This window comes from Callorhinus ursinus, unplaced genomic scaffold (genome assembly GCF_003265705.2).
Source record: "Callorhinus ursinus isolate GAN/ISIS: 27379988/994484 unplaced genomic scaffold, GSC_fseal_2.0 scaffold32, whole genome shotgun sequence".
Classification (NCBI taxonomy): domain Eukaryota; kingdom Metazoa; phylum Chordata; class Mammalia; order Carnivora; family Otariidae; genus Callorhinus; species Callorhinus ursinus.
Genome location: NW_027397094.1, coordinates 11,885,254 through 11,902,211, shown reverse-complemented (window position 1 = coordinate 11,902,211; position 16,958 = coordinate 11,885,254). Strand labels below are relative to the sequence as shown.

Here is a 16,958-nt window from a genome sequence, read left to right as displayed (position 1 = left end):
CACTGCTATTCAATTTAAATTGCCTGTAACCTTTGTGTAATAGATTTATGATTGATGATAGGTTTAGTTAAAACAGAACTGTTTTAAATATATTCTTGGTAAACGATCCCAATCTGTGCTCACTTAAGTACCGGTGCATAATCCCTTTTCAATTAAACCGTAGTGCTTTGCTTTTAAGGACCAATGCCGCATTTCCGAGAGAACCCCGAGCTATTTTTCTAGAATGGCCGTACGGGTGTGTATCTTTTCACTCCCTTTGTGCAGCACCTACCCTGGAGGTCATGTAATAACCAATGACAAAAATCCAGATCGAAGCTACTCGCGTGTGCCACCCTGCCTGAAGACGAGGAGACGGTTTAAATAGCAGATCACGGGCACGCATCCCAGTCCAGGCCGCGTTGCGAGAGCTGCGTCCGGGCCTCGGGCGCGATTAGGGAGCCCCCAAAGCGACACCAGACTGCCGCCAGGTTTTAGGGCTGATCCTTTCCTCGCAGCCAGTCCGGGACAGCACTCGCGTGGGCCGCGCGGCCACACCAGCTCGCGGAGCCTGGGCGCGGGGCAGGAAGGACGCCCGCTGCCGGCGACGCTAGGGGCCCTCGGGGGCCCCCCCTCCCCGCACCCCGGCCCGCGCCTCCGGAGGGAGGGAGGGAGGGAGGGAGGGAGGCGGCGGCGCGGAGAAGGGGCTTTGCTAATTGCCGAAGCAGGAAGTGAGCACGAGGACGCGGCGGAGAGTCTGGGAGGAGGTGGAGGTGCTGGAGGAGGAGGGGCGCGTCGCAACTGCAGGAGCCGCCGGAGCTGCCCTCCCTGGCCTCCCGCTCTCCAGCCCCGATCCCGAGGCCGCGCAGCCCCGCTCGGGCGCCCGTCTGCCCCACCCCGCCCCATGGCTTCTCCGGACGACCCTCTGCGCGCAGGTAAAGTGACACCGCGCCGCGCCCTCCCCCGGAGCGGGAACCGCGGGCCGCGAGCTGGCGGGGCTGTCGGGGCCCAGCCTCCCGCGAGCCCCGGGACGACCCCCGGGACGACTCCCGGACGCTGCGCCTCACCCGGGTTCGCGCCGGGTCGGGCCGGGAACGGCGGCGGCGCCGGGGCCGCGAGTACGCGGCGCGAGGTCCCCCCCCGCCCCACCCCGCAAGCGGGCGCTCTGGCCCCGGTCCTTCGGCACCCCCGCGCGTGCCGAGGACGCTCCTTCCCTCTTCCCACGCTGTGGCCCCGTCGCTTTTGTTCTGGACTCGGCATCCCAGGTTGAAACAAGTCCCTCAACCTCTCTGGCAGCCCAGAGCGCAAGGAGTGATCATTTTTTTCCTCCCTGGCCCTTCCTTCCTCCCCACTCACCTGCCTTCCCAGGTCTCCTTTTCTCTCCTTTTCACTTTATTAAATGGTTTTGTTCCGTATATTGACCCTCAGAGCTATTTCGTAAATTAGTATACACGAAAGCGAGAGCCGGATCCCACCTGCGGGATCCCACCTGTTGAGGCCTTTAATTAGAGTGGTCTCTAGTTCTAGCCTTAATTTAAAAGTGTGTGTACCTGAGGACGGAGTCTAGATTTTTCTTTCATCTCTACTTGAATTTGAAATCCTCCTCAGACTTCACCTCCCAGGATTTCTCTGTCCTTGCTCTTCCACGATCTTGGCCGGGATCCGCCACGACTGTTGAACACAGGAATGAATGAATGATGTATTCCCCAGAGCACACTGGGGCTTTTTCTTGGTTTGCTGAGGTTGGAAAGGCTAGGCAGAGAACCATATATACCCGTATAGAACTGCATGTAACTGCTTAGATAAACGTGTTTCCTATTTTATTGCTTGGGCTTGAGCAGGGCTTGAACATTCCACCATTAATCTGTGGCTTGAGCAATTAGGAGGAGACGGTATCTGGAGGTGAGTCAGAAGACAGCTGAATTGGCATCGTGGTATGCTGGGTTTGGGAGAGTTTCCTGGAGACTCTAAAGAAAGATCTAAATTCTTCAAACGGGAGATGGAAAATAAATAAATTGGATATCCTTCCCCCCCCATACCCATTATTTGGGAAAACAGAAAGGGAAGTGAAGAGAGAAATCCTCCCGCTCTGATCCCCACTCACCTCCACATCTACCTCCTCTTCCAAGAACCTAATGGATGAAGTGCCAAGAAGTATTGGGCCTGATTTTTACCAACAGTGATCTCAGATCTCACTCAAGGATCATGGTGAAAGGCATTCAGAAAGATCTTGGGGATACAGAGATCCTTTGAATGAGGGCCACTGTAAAGTCCGCTTGGGCCCCTAAAAATTAATGGCACCAGAGAAGGCAAGGCTCAGAAACTACAGCTTAATAGTGATACAATGTGTAAAAAGTTTCAGTGAGTCATAGTGTGACGAGACCACCAGGGCGGCTAATACAGTCTTAGATGACCTTATGTAACAGCACTACAGGATCTAGATTTCCCATGATGGTGTTCTTGGTCAGCCCGGCCCTGCCAAAATGGATACTCACAACCTGGAACAAAAGGTCTTGGAAATCCCGGCACGTGAGGCGTGAACAGAGGATAGAATGATAGGAGGGTGTCCTTCGGAAGGAATCTGTCTCCTTGACTAAATTTAAGAGGAAGAACCCAAATCTGTAGGTAAAATCTTTCTGGCTACAAAGAGGGGCGAGGCCTCCTAAGGTCGAGGTCTCCTTGTCACTTGGAAAGATGTCGAAGAAAAAATTCAGACATCTCAAAGAGGTCCTCATGTGCATCCATTCCCACTCTGGAATTCTATCAATAAGGTGCCGGTTCCTCCAGTTTAAAAAAAAGATCTAAAATGATTTCCCTTTCTCATGTAATTTCTGTAACCTCCGGGACACACCCACCTACCCCTTCCAGCGCTGTAATGAAGCTACAGATGGTACCAATTTGTGGAACTTGTTAAAGGCCATTGTCACGTGTACACCCCCCACCAAGTTCCCGTGCACCCTCACCTGATTTCCTGCACTCGCCATCTGGTGTGTTCACACCTGCACTTGCCTTTTACCAGCCCCTTCGCCAAAAGGCAGCCAGAGTGACCTTTCAAAGACATATCAGTTCCTGTCATTTGTCTACTTAGAAACTGGCATCGGTTTTCTAACAGGTTCTCAGTCCTCAGAAGGTGTCCAGAGTCCTCACATCCGGCTCTTCCTACCCTCCAACTGACTGATGCCTGTTCTGCCCCTGCCTCTCTGCCCTTCAATCACACTGCCTCCTTTTTCCTCTGAGAGCCCTTGTCCCCCGCCCCTGCCTCCGAGCCTTTGCACAGGTGATTCTCATTGCTGGGAAGAGCCCCCCCCCTTCATCTCCCTCCCCTCCCCACTCCAGTTACCTCCTACTTATTCTTCAGACTTGAGCTCACAAGCCCCATGCAGTCTCCATGCACCCTGTTCTTTCCTTTCTAGCACTGGCCTCCATTTCTCGGTGTGGTTATGTCCCTGATGTCTCTCCCCAGCTAGCCTCGAAAGCTCTCGGAGAGGGTGCGCGTCCCTTTAGCTAGAACACCTGACACAGTGCTCGGCACGTAGTAAGCCCGGATGAACTCCTTATTGCCTCACCAAGTGAGTGAAAGAATTTACAAATTTCACCCCATATGCTTCAAACTGTGGGCAGAAAAAGCTTTCCTTGGATTGACATTTTAGAAACGTATTCCTCAAGTTAGATGTGTTCCCTGACTTCACCTTGTAAGGTTAAAAAAAGACGTTTGTATCTCCACATGCATCTAACGAAGGCGTGTACATGCTATTAGACCATGTTATGAGCTTCATGGAAAGAGACAGCTTTGTACACTAAGAAAAGGTGTAAGACTGTTGAGGTCACATAGAAGGAAAATAGTCATGCTGGTTGCAGCATTTCTATCTTACTCTATCTCCGGCGCTAATAAAAATCTAACACGGGATGAGTCAGAATCGTCTGTCGGAGGTGAATAAAATCTGGCTCACATTCATACAGACGTGAAAGCCAGGAGCGAAGAAAGAGGCTTTGAAAGCCTCCGTTGAGGAGGAGGTGCGATGCGCTGCAAGAGCTGAGTGCCCAGGGCCACTGGCAATGTGGGCATGTGTCCTTCCTTTGTTCTGGCGTCCCTTTTGCACCGCGTGGCACGGCTGGTGGCTGGGAGCAGCTCGGGACGGTGCTGGGTGGCATCTTACCTCTCCCAGCCCTCCTGTGGGCTCAGGTGGGTCCCAGGTGGCGGCCTGCCCTCCTGGCAGAGCCCAGTAGCACTGGGAGCAGAAGCCAGGACCGGAGAGTGAGCACCGTGTTTGACAAGCCGGACCAGCCAGCTCTTCTTCAGAGGCACCGGGAACCATGGCATGCTGTAGCTCTCCCTTTTCCCTCTCCCCTTCCCTGGCCCCTCTTCAGCTCTGTCCCCTCTGTAGGCATGAGCCTGACTACACACTGAATGCCTGGCCACCCTCCAGGGAAGTCACTCTTAGGTGGGCACCCTCCTGAGCCCCTGGTCCTTCCTCCGCTTGTTCAGCCCCCCTGCTCTGAGGTCTGAGGATGACAGAGCGGGGCTGCTGCGGAATCAGGGAAGAGGAGAGATGAATCCTGCGTCCACACCACCACCCAGCATTGCTGCTCTAAGAGCTTTTTTTTTTTTAAGATTTTATTTATTTATTTATTTATTTGAGAGAGAGAAACAGCATGAGAGGGGAGAGGGTCTGAGGGAGTGGGACTCGATCCCAGGACCCTGGGATCATGACCTGAGCCGAAGGCAGTCGCTTAACCAACTGAGCCACCCAGGCGCCCTGCGGCTCTAAGAGCTTTCGGAGTCCCGAATAGGGTTAGGACTCTGGGGCTTCTTCAGACCCAGGAATGAAAACAGCTGTAGGTCAAAAGAAAAAGCTATCGCACACACACACAAATAATAATCACGAATGAAAAATAAGTTAACTCTGAAATCCCAAGTTTGAAGAACTGCCTTGAATTCGTCACTAGAAAGCTCCCAAGGCCTCACTCTCTTGGCTCCGGGTGCCCCGGGAAGGGGGGCAGGAAGCTCTGACACGCTCGCTCCCCTCTTTGTTGGCTCCTAAAGAACGTCCTCGGAGGCCGCCTTTGAACGTCCTCGGAGAAACTGTCTCTCGGAACTGTTGGCCCTCGGCTGCCGGGACTAATGAAGGGAGATGTCAGGAAGGAACAGCGCAGCTGTTGGGCAGCTCACCGGGGGCTGTGTTGCAAAATGTGAGATTGTTGCTTCTGAAGAAGCTGTGGGATGAAGTCGGCGGTTCTGATTCTACGGGTGAGATTTGGGTCTTCGAGTGGATGAGAACGGCTGAGATTTTTGGACTCCGAGTCGATGCTGGAAATACTAGTGCTTCGGGGGACGTTGGGTGAAGGTATTTGGCACATGGGAAGGACATGAATTTGGGGGGCCAGAGAGTGGGCTGTTATGCACTGCATTTCGCCCCTGAAACCTTGTTGCCATCCTAACTCCGGTACCTCAGAATGGGACCTTATTTGGAACTAGAGTCTATACAGATGCAGTCAAGTTACAATGAGGTCATTAGAGTGGGCCCTTAATCTCCTGTAACTGACGTCCTTGTGACAAGGGAAAACCTGGACAGAGAGATTTCCCCCACTGTCAGTGATGGTCAGTGCATGAACTTCTAGAACCTCTGAAAGTAGTGGAAAACAGGCACAGGCTGGGCACTAGGTAAGTGGGAGCTCTAGCGGGATTTCAGATGAAGGTGCTGTGGACCTTGGCTTCCTATGTCCTAGTGACGTTAGCCTGAAGATGCTCTTTTGCCCGTGGGGGCCCTGCTTCTCACCACTCACAGACCTTTAGAGCTGGAAGGACATGTGGAGGCTCTCTGTTCACCCGTGAATATTACAGACTAGGGACAGAGAAACAAGTGATCGTGCAGCCTGCCTACCTCGCTGGCTCTCACCTTCGGTCTCCAAGAGCAAGGCCAGGTGCCCTCTCCAAGGGCCATGCTGCGTGAGCTCACCCTGGGCCTCTCTCATGCCTTTTGAGAACTCTCCAGAAGATGTTCGTATAAATTAAACACCATCCTCGCTGCCACCAGTGAGATCCTTTTTGGTCAGTTGCCAGCTAATTTGGGGAGGTCTGTGCCTTGCTTAGAGTCACCGATCCAGGAGAGGCGAGGTGGCTTTGGGAGGAGGGGACTGCCCGGGACACCAGAGCGACAGCCAAGAGCTAGAGGAAGGTCCCCGTGCCGCCCTGGCCTGAGCTCCCATGGTCCCCCTTTCTGTTTCGGTCCCTCCTGTGCCTCATGTCTCAACTGATATCAGAGCCTTGCCTGGGCGCCCCCCCGCCCCGCTATTCCCTGGGGCCTGTAAAAATAAAACTTTTAATGCTTCCGATTAAATGATTTGATTTCAGACTTAAAAATATTGTAACCGTGCAGCTCCAAGAGCTCTCAGAAATGCTTTAGGACAACTTCCTACTTCCAGGCCAGTATGAGATAACCAGGGTCAGCCCTCCTCCAAATAATCTCTTCGGTACACAGCCATCCGGGCCTTGCAAACAAGGTCAGTTGGGTGCAAACCACAAGGACTTTCCAGGCAGAAGAAGGCACAGGGTCAGGGCAGAGCACGTTGGGCACCACGGGAGCCTGGGTCTGTGAGCGAACTTGGCAATGACGCGCCTGGAAGAACTTTCTCCACGGTCTGATCCACATCAGAGGCTCCAGCGAATGTGATCAAAAGCCCTGAAGGTGCCTCCATGGCTGGTTCCGAGCCCGTTGCCTTTCCCGACTGCCCTTTCGCCTTGTGGCCATGCCTCAGAAAATGAGAAACCTAAATTCGTTGTGCCTTTCCCATCGTAAGTTCCATCTATTCTCAGGGATTTCAGACCAAAGCAAGAGACTTTGGGCCTCCAGACAGGTGCTGTCATCGGCCTGGCCCTTCCCGTTCACCTCCCAGCCTCCGGAGACATACTCAGGTGCAACCCAGAGCGGGGTCAGGGTCTGAGGGGAGTGGATGGGGTGCCCACCCCCGGCCTGACCAGAACATCCATCTCCTGGGCCCCCTGACTGCAGGTTACAGGGGAAGGAGCCTGAGGCAGCAAGCGCTTAGGTCATCCAAGGTCACACCCCTGGACTTGTTCAAGGCCGGACCGCTGCTCAGCGGTGACATGGCTGGGAGAGCCAAGGCCTTCTGCACACAAGCCCAGTCTGCCTTCCCTGTAACTGTGCTGTCTGCATCCTCGCTGCCCCTTTTGGTGTAATTCTGCCTTTCCCAGCCATGTCCTCCATTTCCTTCCTCTCATGCTAATTTTTCTGTAGGAAACAGAGCTAACTTGTCATAGATACAGTGGATGGTATCTGCACAGATCCTTTTGAGGGTCGTTTAGAAACCACCTCCCCGCCCCCCAGCACACACACCCCAGCTCCCCAGGTCCTGCACAGCCCGTGGATCTGAAATTCCATCGTTGGTACCTGCTAGTATACATACCACACCCCTGATGGGGGGGGGGCATGTTTTTAAGTATTATCTCCAGCTCCACTCTAGTGAAAATGGAATTGTTGAGGCAAGGCTGTGATAGGAGGGGCAGGAGGAAGGAACTTGAGGTGGCGTCTACCACCCTCTCCCCAGCCAGGAACCAGAACGAGAAGGATGGAAAAGAAAAACTCAAAAACCAAACTTGGTGAGTCTGGCTGGACATATCTGGAGTACACTAATATGTCATGTCGTTTCTCATCTCTCGGCCTTTGCCCATGCTGTTCCCTCTACCTACAATGCTTGTCCCTCCCCTTCTCCTGGCTCACTTCAGCGCAGCCTTCCAGGCTCAGCTGTCAGTACCCCTGCAGGCTCTTCTGTCCCGCTCCTCCCCCGCCACCACGCACCCAAGGCTGGGCACGGGCTCCTCCTCTTGTTTCCATATCATTCTGCGCTTCCGTTACTCAACACTGAGTGCTCTGCTGTCTAAGTGCCTATTACTTGGGCCGCAGAAGTCCTGTGAACTTGGAGTGGAATTAGCACCACAAGTGGCTCTTAATTTCTTTACATGGATTTAAATCCATGTCCAGGTCTATATTCTACTGGGCTGCCAGGAAATTCCATCTTTAGTCCGAATGGGGGCCCTGGGCCCCTCCTTAGCATCACACAGGAATCCGAGAGGATGTGGTGCCAGGAGAACTAGGGTGTCATCTTGGTAGGCATCAAAGCCTTGGGGTCTGAGCCTTAAAAGACCCTTGAGATCCAGCAGCCCTCTGCACCTGTGCCAGGCAGAAAATCATGGGTTTCTTTGCTAGGGCGGGGAAGTACCCTTTGTGCATCCCGTGATGTGGCCTTGCTACCTCTGGGCCCTGCCAGGGACCGGGGCACAGTCCCACTCATGTGGCTGCAGATGTCTACCCCCCACTCCATGGGAGGACACTAGCAGAGGGCTGTCTCCATTCGTCCCCACTCCTCTGGGCCCCTAATCTCTCCAGTGACTAGGCTGTCATAAAACAAACAGATAGATGTTCCCTTCACACTGCCTCTCCTTTGGGCATTGTCAACACCTGCCGGGCAAAGATCTGTGAAAAGCCCAGACACATTCTAGAAGGGAGCCATCTAAGGAGAACAAACACAAATTAATATATCAGTAAATCATCCTGATATGCTCGTTTTGATCCCCAAAGGCATGTCCTGGGCCTGGTACCTGGTCCACAGTGTATACTTAATTCTTGGCTGGTTTAAGGCTTCCACCTAGGGTTTCTTAGGTTGTGCACTGCACAAATCTAGAGGGCCCCATTCAAATGGATTTGGTTCTTTATTAACATAGTTTTCTGGCAGATGTCTGGGCAAGTGTCTCGGAGTGGGAGGGCTCTTTTCTGCTTTGGATAATTTCTTAAGATCTAGTGGTGGCCTCGACCGAGGCCTATACGTTTTTCCGTTTTTCCTCATTCAATTTCTTAAATGCAACACGTGGTAAATAAGCAAAATCTTGGTAAGTCGAAATCACTTTTTGTTAGATAATGATCCTGGGAGGTTGTTGACTTTATTAAATTACCTAAACCACAGCCAGAAGCTTAATATTTTTGAATGATTTTAAAAAGCATTACAGAAGAGTGGGAAACATGGAGAGAAGGAGAAATCAGGATCATGTCATCCCTGCTCAGAGTTATAATCAAATTATACCAAAGAGTCCTGGGTACCATGTTTGCATCATCCAGGGTTATATATAACTCCGAGTGTCTGTAGATCTCTACAGGTAAACTGTTCAAAGTATGGTGTTTTTTTTTGTTTTTTTTTTTTAAATAAAGCTTGTCTTAATCTCTTTCTTGGTGCCATCTGACCCCGTTCCTTCCTATTTCGTTTCTAGTAAATGGTTGAAAATAACGTTCTTCTCAAGCCTGACTAGGGTAGCTTGCATCATTATGAAGACAGTTCTCAAAGGACACGTCTCTTAAAGAAAATACTCTCCCATTTGTTTTTGTTTTGTTTTGTTTTGTTTTGTTTTACAGATCATACGGCAAAGGAGCCGGTGGAAGACACAGACCCTAGCACTTTATCCTTTAACATGGTAGGTCATAATCTTTACATCAGTGGTGACAGCTCTTGTTAATCCTTTTCTCCCTTTGTTACATTTCTATTGCTCAGTATTTACACGAAGATCAGAAACCTCGAAGTACGGTTTTCCCAAGATAAATGTCTTTATCACAGTGTTCTCTGTGATGTAATAAACTTTGGGTTTCTCAGGGCTAAAAATGGTATTAGATTCTGTTCTTATGGTCTTCTTAGATTATATCAGGTCTTTGTATACTTGTCCATTTTAAATACTTATCTGGCTCCTTTTAACTTCCTCTTCTTCAAAATGCAAAATATTTACTGTGAGATGAAGGAAATAACAGGACTACTGTACAGTTAACTGGGGGCTACCCATTGGCTAGCTGGGCCCACACTGCAACAACCCCATAAGGCAAGCTCTGCCCATTTCACGGATGAACAGCTGAGACACAGGGGTTGGGGTAAGTGGCCCACCTTGGAAGCAGCCCAGGCGGGATGCAGACCCAGTAGCTGGCTTCAGGTCCCTGCCCTGCCCTCCCAAAACCAGTCTGTGGTGTGTCTGCTGCTGAAGGTTTACCAAGGATTTCACATACATCGTCTTCATCCTCCAAGTAATCACTGAGATGGTAGGACAGCCACCCCATTCTACAGATGAAGCGATGAATGTTAACAGATTTGTATAAAATCACCCACACGGGAGCCCTGCTCTCCGATGTGGTACCGCCTCTTGCTTATGACCAGATCCATGCCTCTGGCAACATCACATGTGTTATTATGCACATAAGGGTGTGACATATTCCTTTAAAAAAAAAAAAAGTGTTTGGAGGAGAGGAACCGCCCAGTCCACGAAAAATTCTGATTAACTAATTTAGTTAGAATGACATAAAATACAACAATATCATTAGACAATATAACTCAATGAAACATGAAATATCCTGAAGTCTTTGGTGATTCACGAGGCACCTCAGGGTCTTGAAGGCCTGAGGTGTTTGTCCTTATGTCTCGAGTCCCCACTGCACACTTTGCTAAGGGACAGCGTGGGGGACGAAGCTGGACGCACGGTGGAAGTCAGTATGGAAACACCCCCTGTCCCTACATTCCAGAAAGACAGAACGTGGCCAGCCCTGTGGCTATCGCTCACCATTCCGCGTGCTGTAGCCCCGAACGAGAACCTTCGGCGCTAGAAGGTGCACTTCGTTTGTCCTTCCGGTCCTCTTCCCCAGCACCCAGCCTGCACTGCTCTCAGACTCCCACTCTCTTGCCAACATCAGGTTCTCCTTCCCTCTCGCCTAGGGTCACGGCCTCCCCCTGCTCACTTCTCTGTGCCAGGACACGGTGATTTCCCCCAAACTCTCCCTGGGTCAGTTGGCTGGGGCTGCCACAACCAAGGACCACACAGCGGGTGACCTAAGTGCCCCGCCACGTCTGCAGGTTGGAAAGGCCAGGGCCCTTCTCCTCCCTCCGAAACCGATGGGGAAGGATCCTTTCTCATCTCTGCTGGTCTGTGTGGTGGTCGGTAACCCCAGGTGGTTCTCAGCGTTCAGCTGCATCCCTCCAGTGCCCCCGCTGCCTTGGCACGTGGCCGGGTTCTCCCCGTGGGTCTGCATCTCTGCGTCTCTTCTCTTGTAAGGAGAACAGTCCTGTTGACTCGAGGCTCCAGTCTACTCCAGTATGATCTCATTTTCACTAGTCTTCTCTCTAAGTCTGTAGTGACCCTATTTCCAAATGAGGTCACATTTGCAGGGACCAGGGGTTAGGATTTTAACAGATCTTTTTGGGAGGACGCATGTCAGCCCATGACATTGCAGGTGCTCCCGGGATGAAGCCTATACTCAACGTGGCAGATGAGGTCATCCATGACCTCATCTCAGCATCCCTCCTGATGAGCCAGTTGAGTGTAGCTGTTTGCTGCTCCTGAAACACCCCACGCCTTCTCACCTTCCAGGGATGCTAACGCTGTTCTGTCCAGTGAGGAAAATCTCCCAGCTTCCTCACCTAAGGAACTCCTGTGCTTCCTCCCCTGTGACGCTTTCTTTGCCTCACCCTGGGGCCTTGGGGGGCTCCTTTCTCCACAACCCAACCCCTACTTTTTATCACACCGTGCTGGAATTATTTGCTTGTGTGAGTTCCTGCAAGACTGTATCGAATGTCTTCCCATATTCAATGCTGGGCACAAAGCAAAGTTTGATGGCCCAAGCTTCCAAGAACCCGGAAGGGCACCCACCTAAATCTTTTCACCTTGCTTCCAGAATCTTTCATGTAAACTGGCTCCCTCATTTCCTATCCATCCCTGCCCCTCTCCAGCGTGCATCTCTGCTTCTACACCTGTCACGCTTCACACCACCTGGACTTGCTCCTCTGTGTCCACCATGCTCCTTCCTCTTGGTCACCCGAGTTCATGGGCATTCTCCACGCCTAGCTCAAATGTCAGTCCTTCCAGGAAACCTGCATTTGCTCCAGCCTGTTGGGCCCTTCATGTAGACTTCTGGTAGATGCTTATTTAGCACTGAGTCAAAGTGTGGGTTTGCAAAGATCATAGTTCCTTTTTTTGAAGAACTCGGAGTTTATCTGAGGAAATAGGCAAGTCCGTGCTTTAAAAACAGCCTGGGGGTGCCTGGGTGGCTCAGTCGTTGGGCGTCAGCCTTCGGCTCAGGTCATGATCCTGGGGTCCTGGGATCGAGCCCCGCATCGGGCTCCCTGCTCCGCGGGAAGCCTGCTTCTCCCTCTCCCGCTCCCCCTGCTTGTGTTCCCTCTCTCACTGTCTCTCTCTGTCAAATCAATAAAATCTTTAAAAATCAAACAAAACAAAACAAAACAAAACAGCCTGAGAAGTGTTATAGTACAGGTGTGTTTTCCGTGCTCTGGGGAACAGACTGTCTAGAAGAATTTAGTCTCAGGGAGAATTTGACTTAAGTTCTCCGTGATTGATGATTGATTGATTGTGTTCTTCTGTGGAAGAGGAGTTCGAGGCTTCTAGAGGTTTGGAAACTTCACTGTTCAGCTCCGAAGAAACTGCAGGGAAGGAGTTTTAAAGCAAAATCCTTGGTCCCACAGTTGTTTCTTTTTCTCCTCTGTCAGAGAAAGACATGCGTGAGACCTACAGGCAATTTGGAAGGTGCAGCCTTTTTTTTTTTTTTTTTTTTTTTAAGGCTGGAGGGCGTAGATGCGAAGGCCCAGATGGGGAGTGGGAGCTGAGCAGGGGTTAGGGGACCGGATGGGGAGACTGGGCACATTCCCGCTCCTCTCATGGAAGTCAAAGTTTGATCGGAAGTCAAAAGTTTCCGGAATACCTGCATGGAGGTACCAAGAAAGAAATATGCAATTGCAAGAGCCTTTGCTATTTTGAATTCCCTCCCATGGTACTGTCTCCATCCAGTGCACTGAGGAACTGTGCATAATTATACACGATGAGTAGATCTTTGTAGATCTTTGTGCAGTCGGTAGGCTGGCTGGCTTTCGAATCCTGTCATAGTCAACCCAGAACAGAGCTCTACAAGAGTGAGTACTCCCTGGTCCACAGGCTTGTTGACCCAAAGGGACGCCACAGAAATGGGGACGAGAAATGGGTCTATCCCCATGATTCACAAAAACAAATGCTCCTCAGTTTTCAACTACAGGAAACGGGGGGAGGGGATGCAGGGGTAGCACCTCAGAAAAGAGAGGAAGTGTGGTTTAGCCGTCAGAGCTGAGGAAGTTTAGAAGGCTTATTCTGTCTCATGTTCCAACATTAACTTCTTGTCAACCTTGATTTCATTTTTATAGGCCGAGGATAAAAGTGAGCAATGGGTCAGGCCTGTTGATAAATCCAAGGCTAGAAACTTGCAAGGTTTTAAGCTAAAATCATGACTTTCCCCAAACAAAGCTTTCTTTTCACTTTGCTCTTATAACTGAGCTATGGGGTTTAAAAATAACTCTCTTCTTTTGTTGGTTTCCACAGTCAGACAAATATCCCATTCAAGATACGGGACTCCCTAAAGGTATGTACACTTAATATAACTACTTGAACTTGTGATTATTTTAAGATCTTGAACAAAGCACTAGTCAAAGTCATCTCTTGTTACTTAAAGTTGTTAAACAGAAACAGGCTGACAATTTAGCTTTTGACTTGTTGATCATCTCAGGCATGGAGTTTCTTATTAAAGTCTATAAATTATTTCATTACAAATTACACATTAAATCCCTATGGTGTTTTTAAGTTGCATAAAGTGAAGAGAGCCAGGACTCTGGGTTGCAAGTGACAGAAACCTAACTCAAGCTCATTTTAAAAAGGGAGGGGAGACATACTGGCTTCGGGTCTTTGGACATTTGAAGGATGCTCTCAGGCTCAGTCTCTCTGTGTCTCTCATTGGCTCTGTTTTCATCTGTGTTGGCTCCATTTTGCGGCAGGCTTTCCCTTCATGGTGGGAAAGATGGTCACCTATACCTCCAGCTGTATGCGGTGCCCGTCAAGATGGTGCCCCCCCCCCCAGCGCCCACAGCACAGTTCTAGGGATGACAGTCATTCGGGGAGTTTGGGTCACGTGGCCATCCGTGAATCAGTTGCTGCCATCAGGAGGATGGAGGACATTGGTCAGGTCTGTGCCCTTGAGGTTGGGTGGGGGAGGGCACAGAGTTAGTTCCATGCAAACCACAGGAAAGAGGCTTCTGTTACTAGACAGAGGGGCAAAGGATGCTTGTCAGGCCCTAAAGCGAAAAGCAAAAAAAACACAAAAAAACAAAAACAAAACAAAAACCCAAAACCCCCCAAAAACCTATCTTTTGTAATTCATGGACTAATGTTTTAGCCATGGCATAGACATGGCTAGGCATAGCCTCTTATAATTTCTTCTGTGGGGCAGTCTGCAGAGCCATGTCTGTTGTGGAGGCTTTCTGGTTGCCCTCCTGGAGTATTTCCCCTGTGTTCTGTTGATAAGCCAGAGAGGGAGGGGTGGACGGACGGTGTGGGGGACCATCCGATCTGATCAGCTTCAGAGATGGCAGGGGCCCCCAGGTTCCTGGAGAGGTACGACTTCCCAGCACACGCTAATGTGGGTTTTCCTGGCAGTCCTTGTGATAGGGTAGTCCTAGGGTCACCTGACTGGAGGGTGGGGAGGCAGCTCCCCCCAGGGTCCACCTGAGGTTAAGTGCAGGGTTCTGCCAAGGCTCCCCTCCCTCCAGTCCTTACTCGCCAGACTCTTCTCCTTACACCCAGAAATTACACCGCTAGCGTTTCATTCCTTTTGCCCCCTGTGCATGCCCTGGGAGTGGCAGTGATGTAGGGAAAAGAGACTAAAGGGCAGGTTTGAGTCCAAATCCTGGCTGTACTCGGGGAGGCTTCTGGCAAGCTCCCTTCCTCCTTTCCCCTGTTGGTGAACGACTCTAAGTGTCCTGAATCCTCCAGTCTGTGATTCGATTCTCTAGTTCAGCCAAGAGGTAGAAGATGCAAGCCAGGCAACCAGGGACAGATGGGAGGCAGTCTCAGGTGGTGTTCCTTAGGCTTCAGTGTGCAGTAAAGAATTATCGAGGGTGGGGGTGGGGGGGGGAGCTGTTTAAAATCCAGATTCTGGGCCCAGCTGCTCTGGAATCATGATGTGGTAGGTCTGGGGCCAGGCCCAGGAACCTGCGTGTAAATGCATACCTGAGTGGTTGGGAGGCAGACCTCACTTTAACCTAAGAAGCTTCAAGGATTTGGTGTGTCCACCAGGGAGGCATATAGACAAGAGAACAAAACTGTAGCCAGACCACCAGCTGGACTCTGAGTGTCCTCAGAATGGTTGTTCCACGTGTCAGGGTCTCAGTTCCCTGTCTCCTAGTACAGGAAGGACAGTGTTCTCCTCCCAGAACACTAGTGAGAATCCAGTGAAATTAGTCCAGGACAGTGCCTGACACAGGCAAGCATCAGATGGTGGAGGGAAATCTGGCCACGGAAATGTGCAAAATCAGGCTTGAGGATGCTTTCCCAGCCCCTTGGCAAAAACAGCATTGCTTGAGACAACGACTGAGCTACAGTGACTCTGGAAATGCAATGTCATGTCTTGCCCTGTCTAAAGATCTTTTTTAACACCCTTGAAAGTGATTTCCTGTTTTGGGGGAAAAAAAAGGGGGGGGGAAGACTGGTTGCTTAGCAACCTGATACTACAGTAACAGTATTATTGGGTTTCTCCTGGAATTTGAGATTTACAAAACCTTAATTAAACTGGTGAAGATTTTACAAGTAACATCAATGTGAAAACCACGTTTATGAGAAATGTGACTAGATCTTTCTTCTATCCTTATTCACAGAGAACAGTATAATTAATTAAGCACATGATTTCTTATCTCTAAAGAAACACATCATCTTATACATAATGTCTAGAAGTTGAAAAACTTACCCCAAGGGGGCCTGGGTGGCTCAGTTGGTTGAGCATCTGACTCTTGGTTTTCGGCTCAGGTCATGATCCCAGGGTCCTGGGATCGAGCCCCGCATCGGGCTCCCTGCTCCGCGGGAAGCCTGCTTCTCCCTCCCCCACTCCCTCTGCTTGTGTTCCCTCTCTCGCTGTGTCTGTCTCTGTCAAATAAATAAATAAATAAAATCTTTAAATAATAATAATAATGATAATATCTATGACTTGATATCTGCTAGTATTTTTTAAAAGCTACCAATGGGGCCAATGTATAGATTTAAAAGTAAATATAATCTAATTAAGTCCAAACTTGGACTCTAACATTTAAGCCAATTTTAGGGGTTCCTGCTATATTTAACAGAGGAGTTACATGTAATTAGCTTGAACGATTTCCATATGGTTAAAAAGTCTTCAAAATTCATTTTCTTAAGCAGATTAAGCATGTTTCACAAAATCTTTATTATGCTTCTAGTATATTCCTACTGTATTCATGGGCAGTATAAAGCTATTCCTCACACCGTCCAGACTAGAGTGGTTCTGAATTATGTGCTTTCACCATAAATCAACAGTGGAAAACTAATGTAGTCCAGTGATCAGCATGTTTTTGAGATGAAACATGTTGTTAAACTTGTTTTCTTATTGAGAACAAATGTGTAGCTTCTGCCTCCCCTGATTTTAGAGATTTCAGGGGGTTCATTTTGTTAGGACTGTTTTCTGAGAGCTGTTCTATGAGAATCTGCAGGCACTAAACTCAGGACTAATTTAAGAGTGAGGCTTATTTTATTATTTTTTTTATTTGAGTGTAGTTGACACACAATGTTACATCAGTTTCAGGGGTCGGGCATAGTGCAAAACAGTATGGAGGTTCCTTAAAAAAATGAAAATAGAATTACCATATGATTCAGTAATTCCACTACTGGGTATTTACCCAAAGAAAACAAAAACACTTATTTGAAAAGACATATGCACTCTTGTGTTTATAGCTGCATTATTTGCAATAACCAAGAGAAGGAAGCAACCTAAGTGTCCGCTGACAGATGAATGGATGGAGAAGATGTGGGGTGGGGTGTGTGTGTGTGTGTGTGTGTGTGTGTGTGTGTGTGTGTGTGTGTGGTGGAATATTGCACAACTGTTAAAAAGGATGAGATCATGCAG

General features: G+C 49.7%; 1 protein-coding gene across 5 annotated transcripts in view; it reads left to right on the top strand.

Annotated features, from left to right (window-relative positions):
* The first annotated feature begins 630 nt into the window (after positions 1–630).
* The window catches only part of EDARADD (EDAR associated via death domain), a 70,882-nt gene continuing 54,554 nt past the window's right edge, over positions 631–16,958 (top strand). For 2 of the 5 annotated variants that reach the window (XM_073879019.1, XM_073879017.1), the window contains exons 1-3: positions 4,637–5,321; positions 9,399–9,457; positions 13,379–13,418. In XM_073879019.1, the coding sequence (XP_073735120.1) occupies positions 5,282–5,321; positions 9,399–9,457; positions 13,379–13,418 (139 nt within the window). In that variant the 5' untranslated portion in view covers positions 4,637–5,281. The other 3 variants (XM_025850730.2, XM_073879016.1, XM_073879018.1) reach the window with 3 other exon arrangements.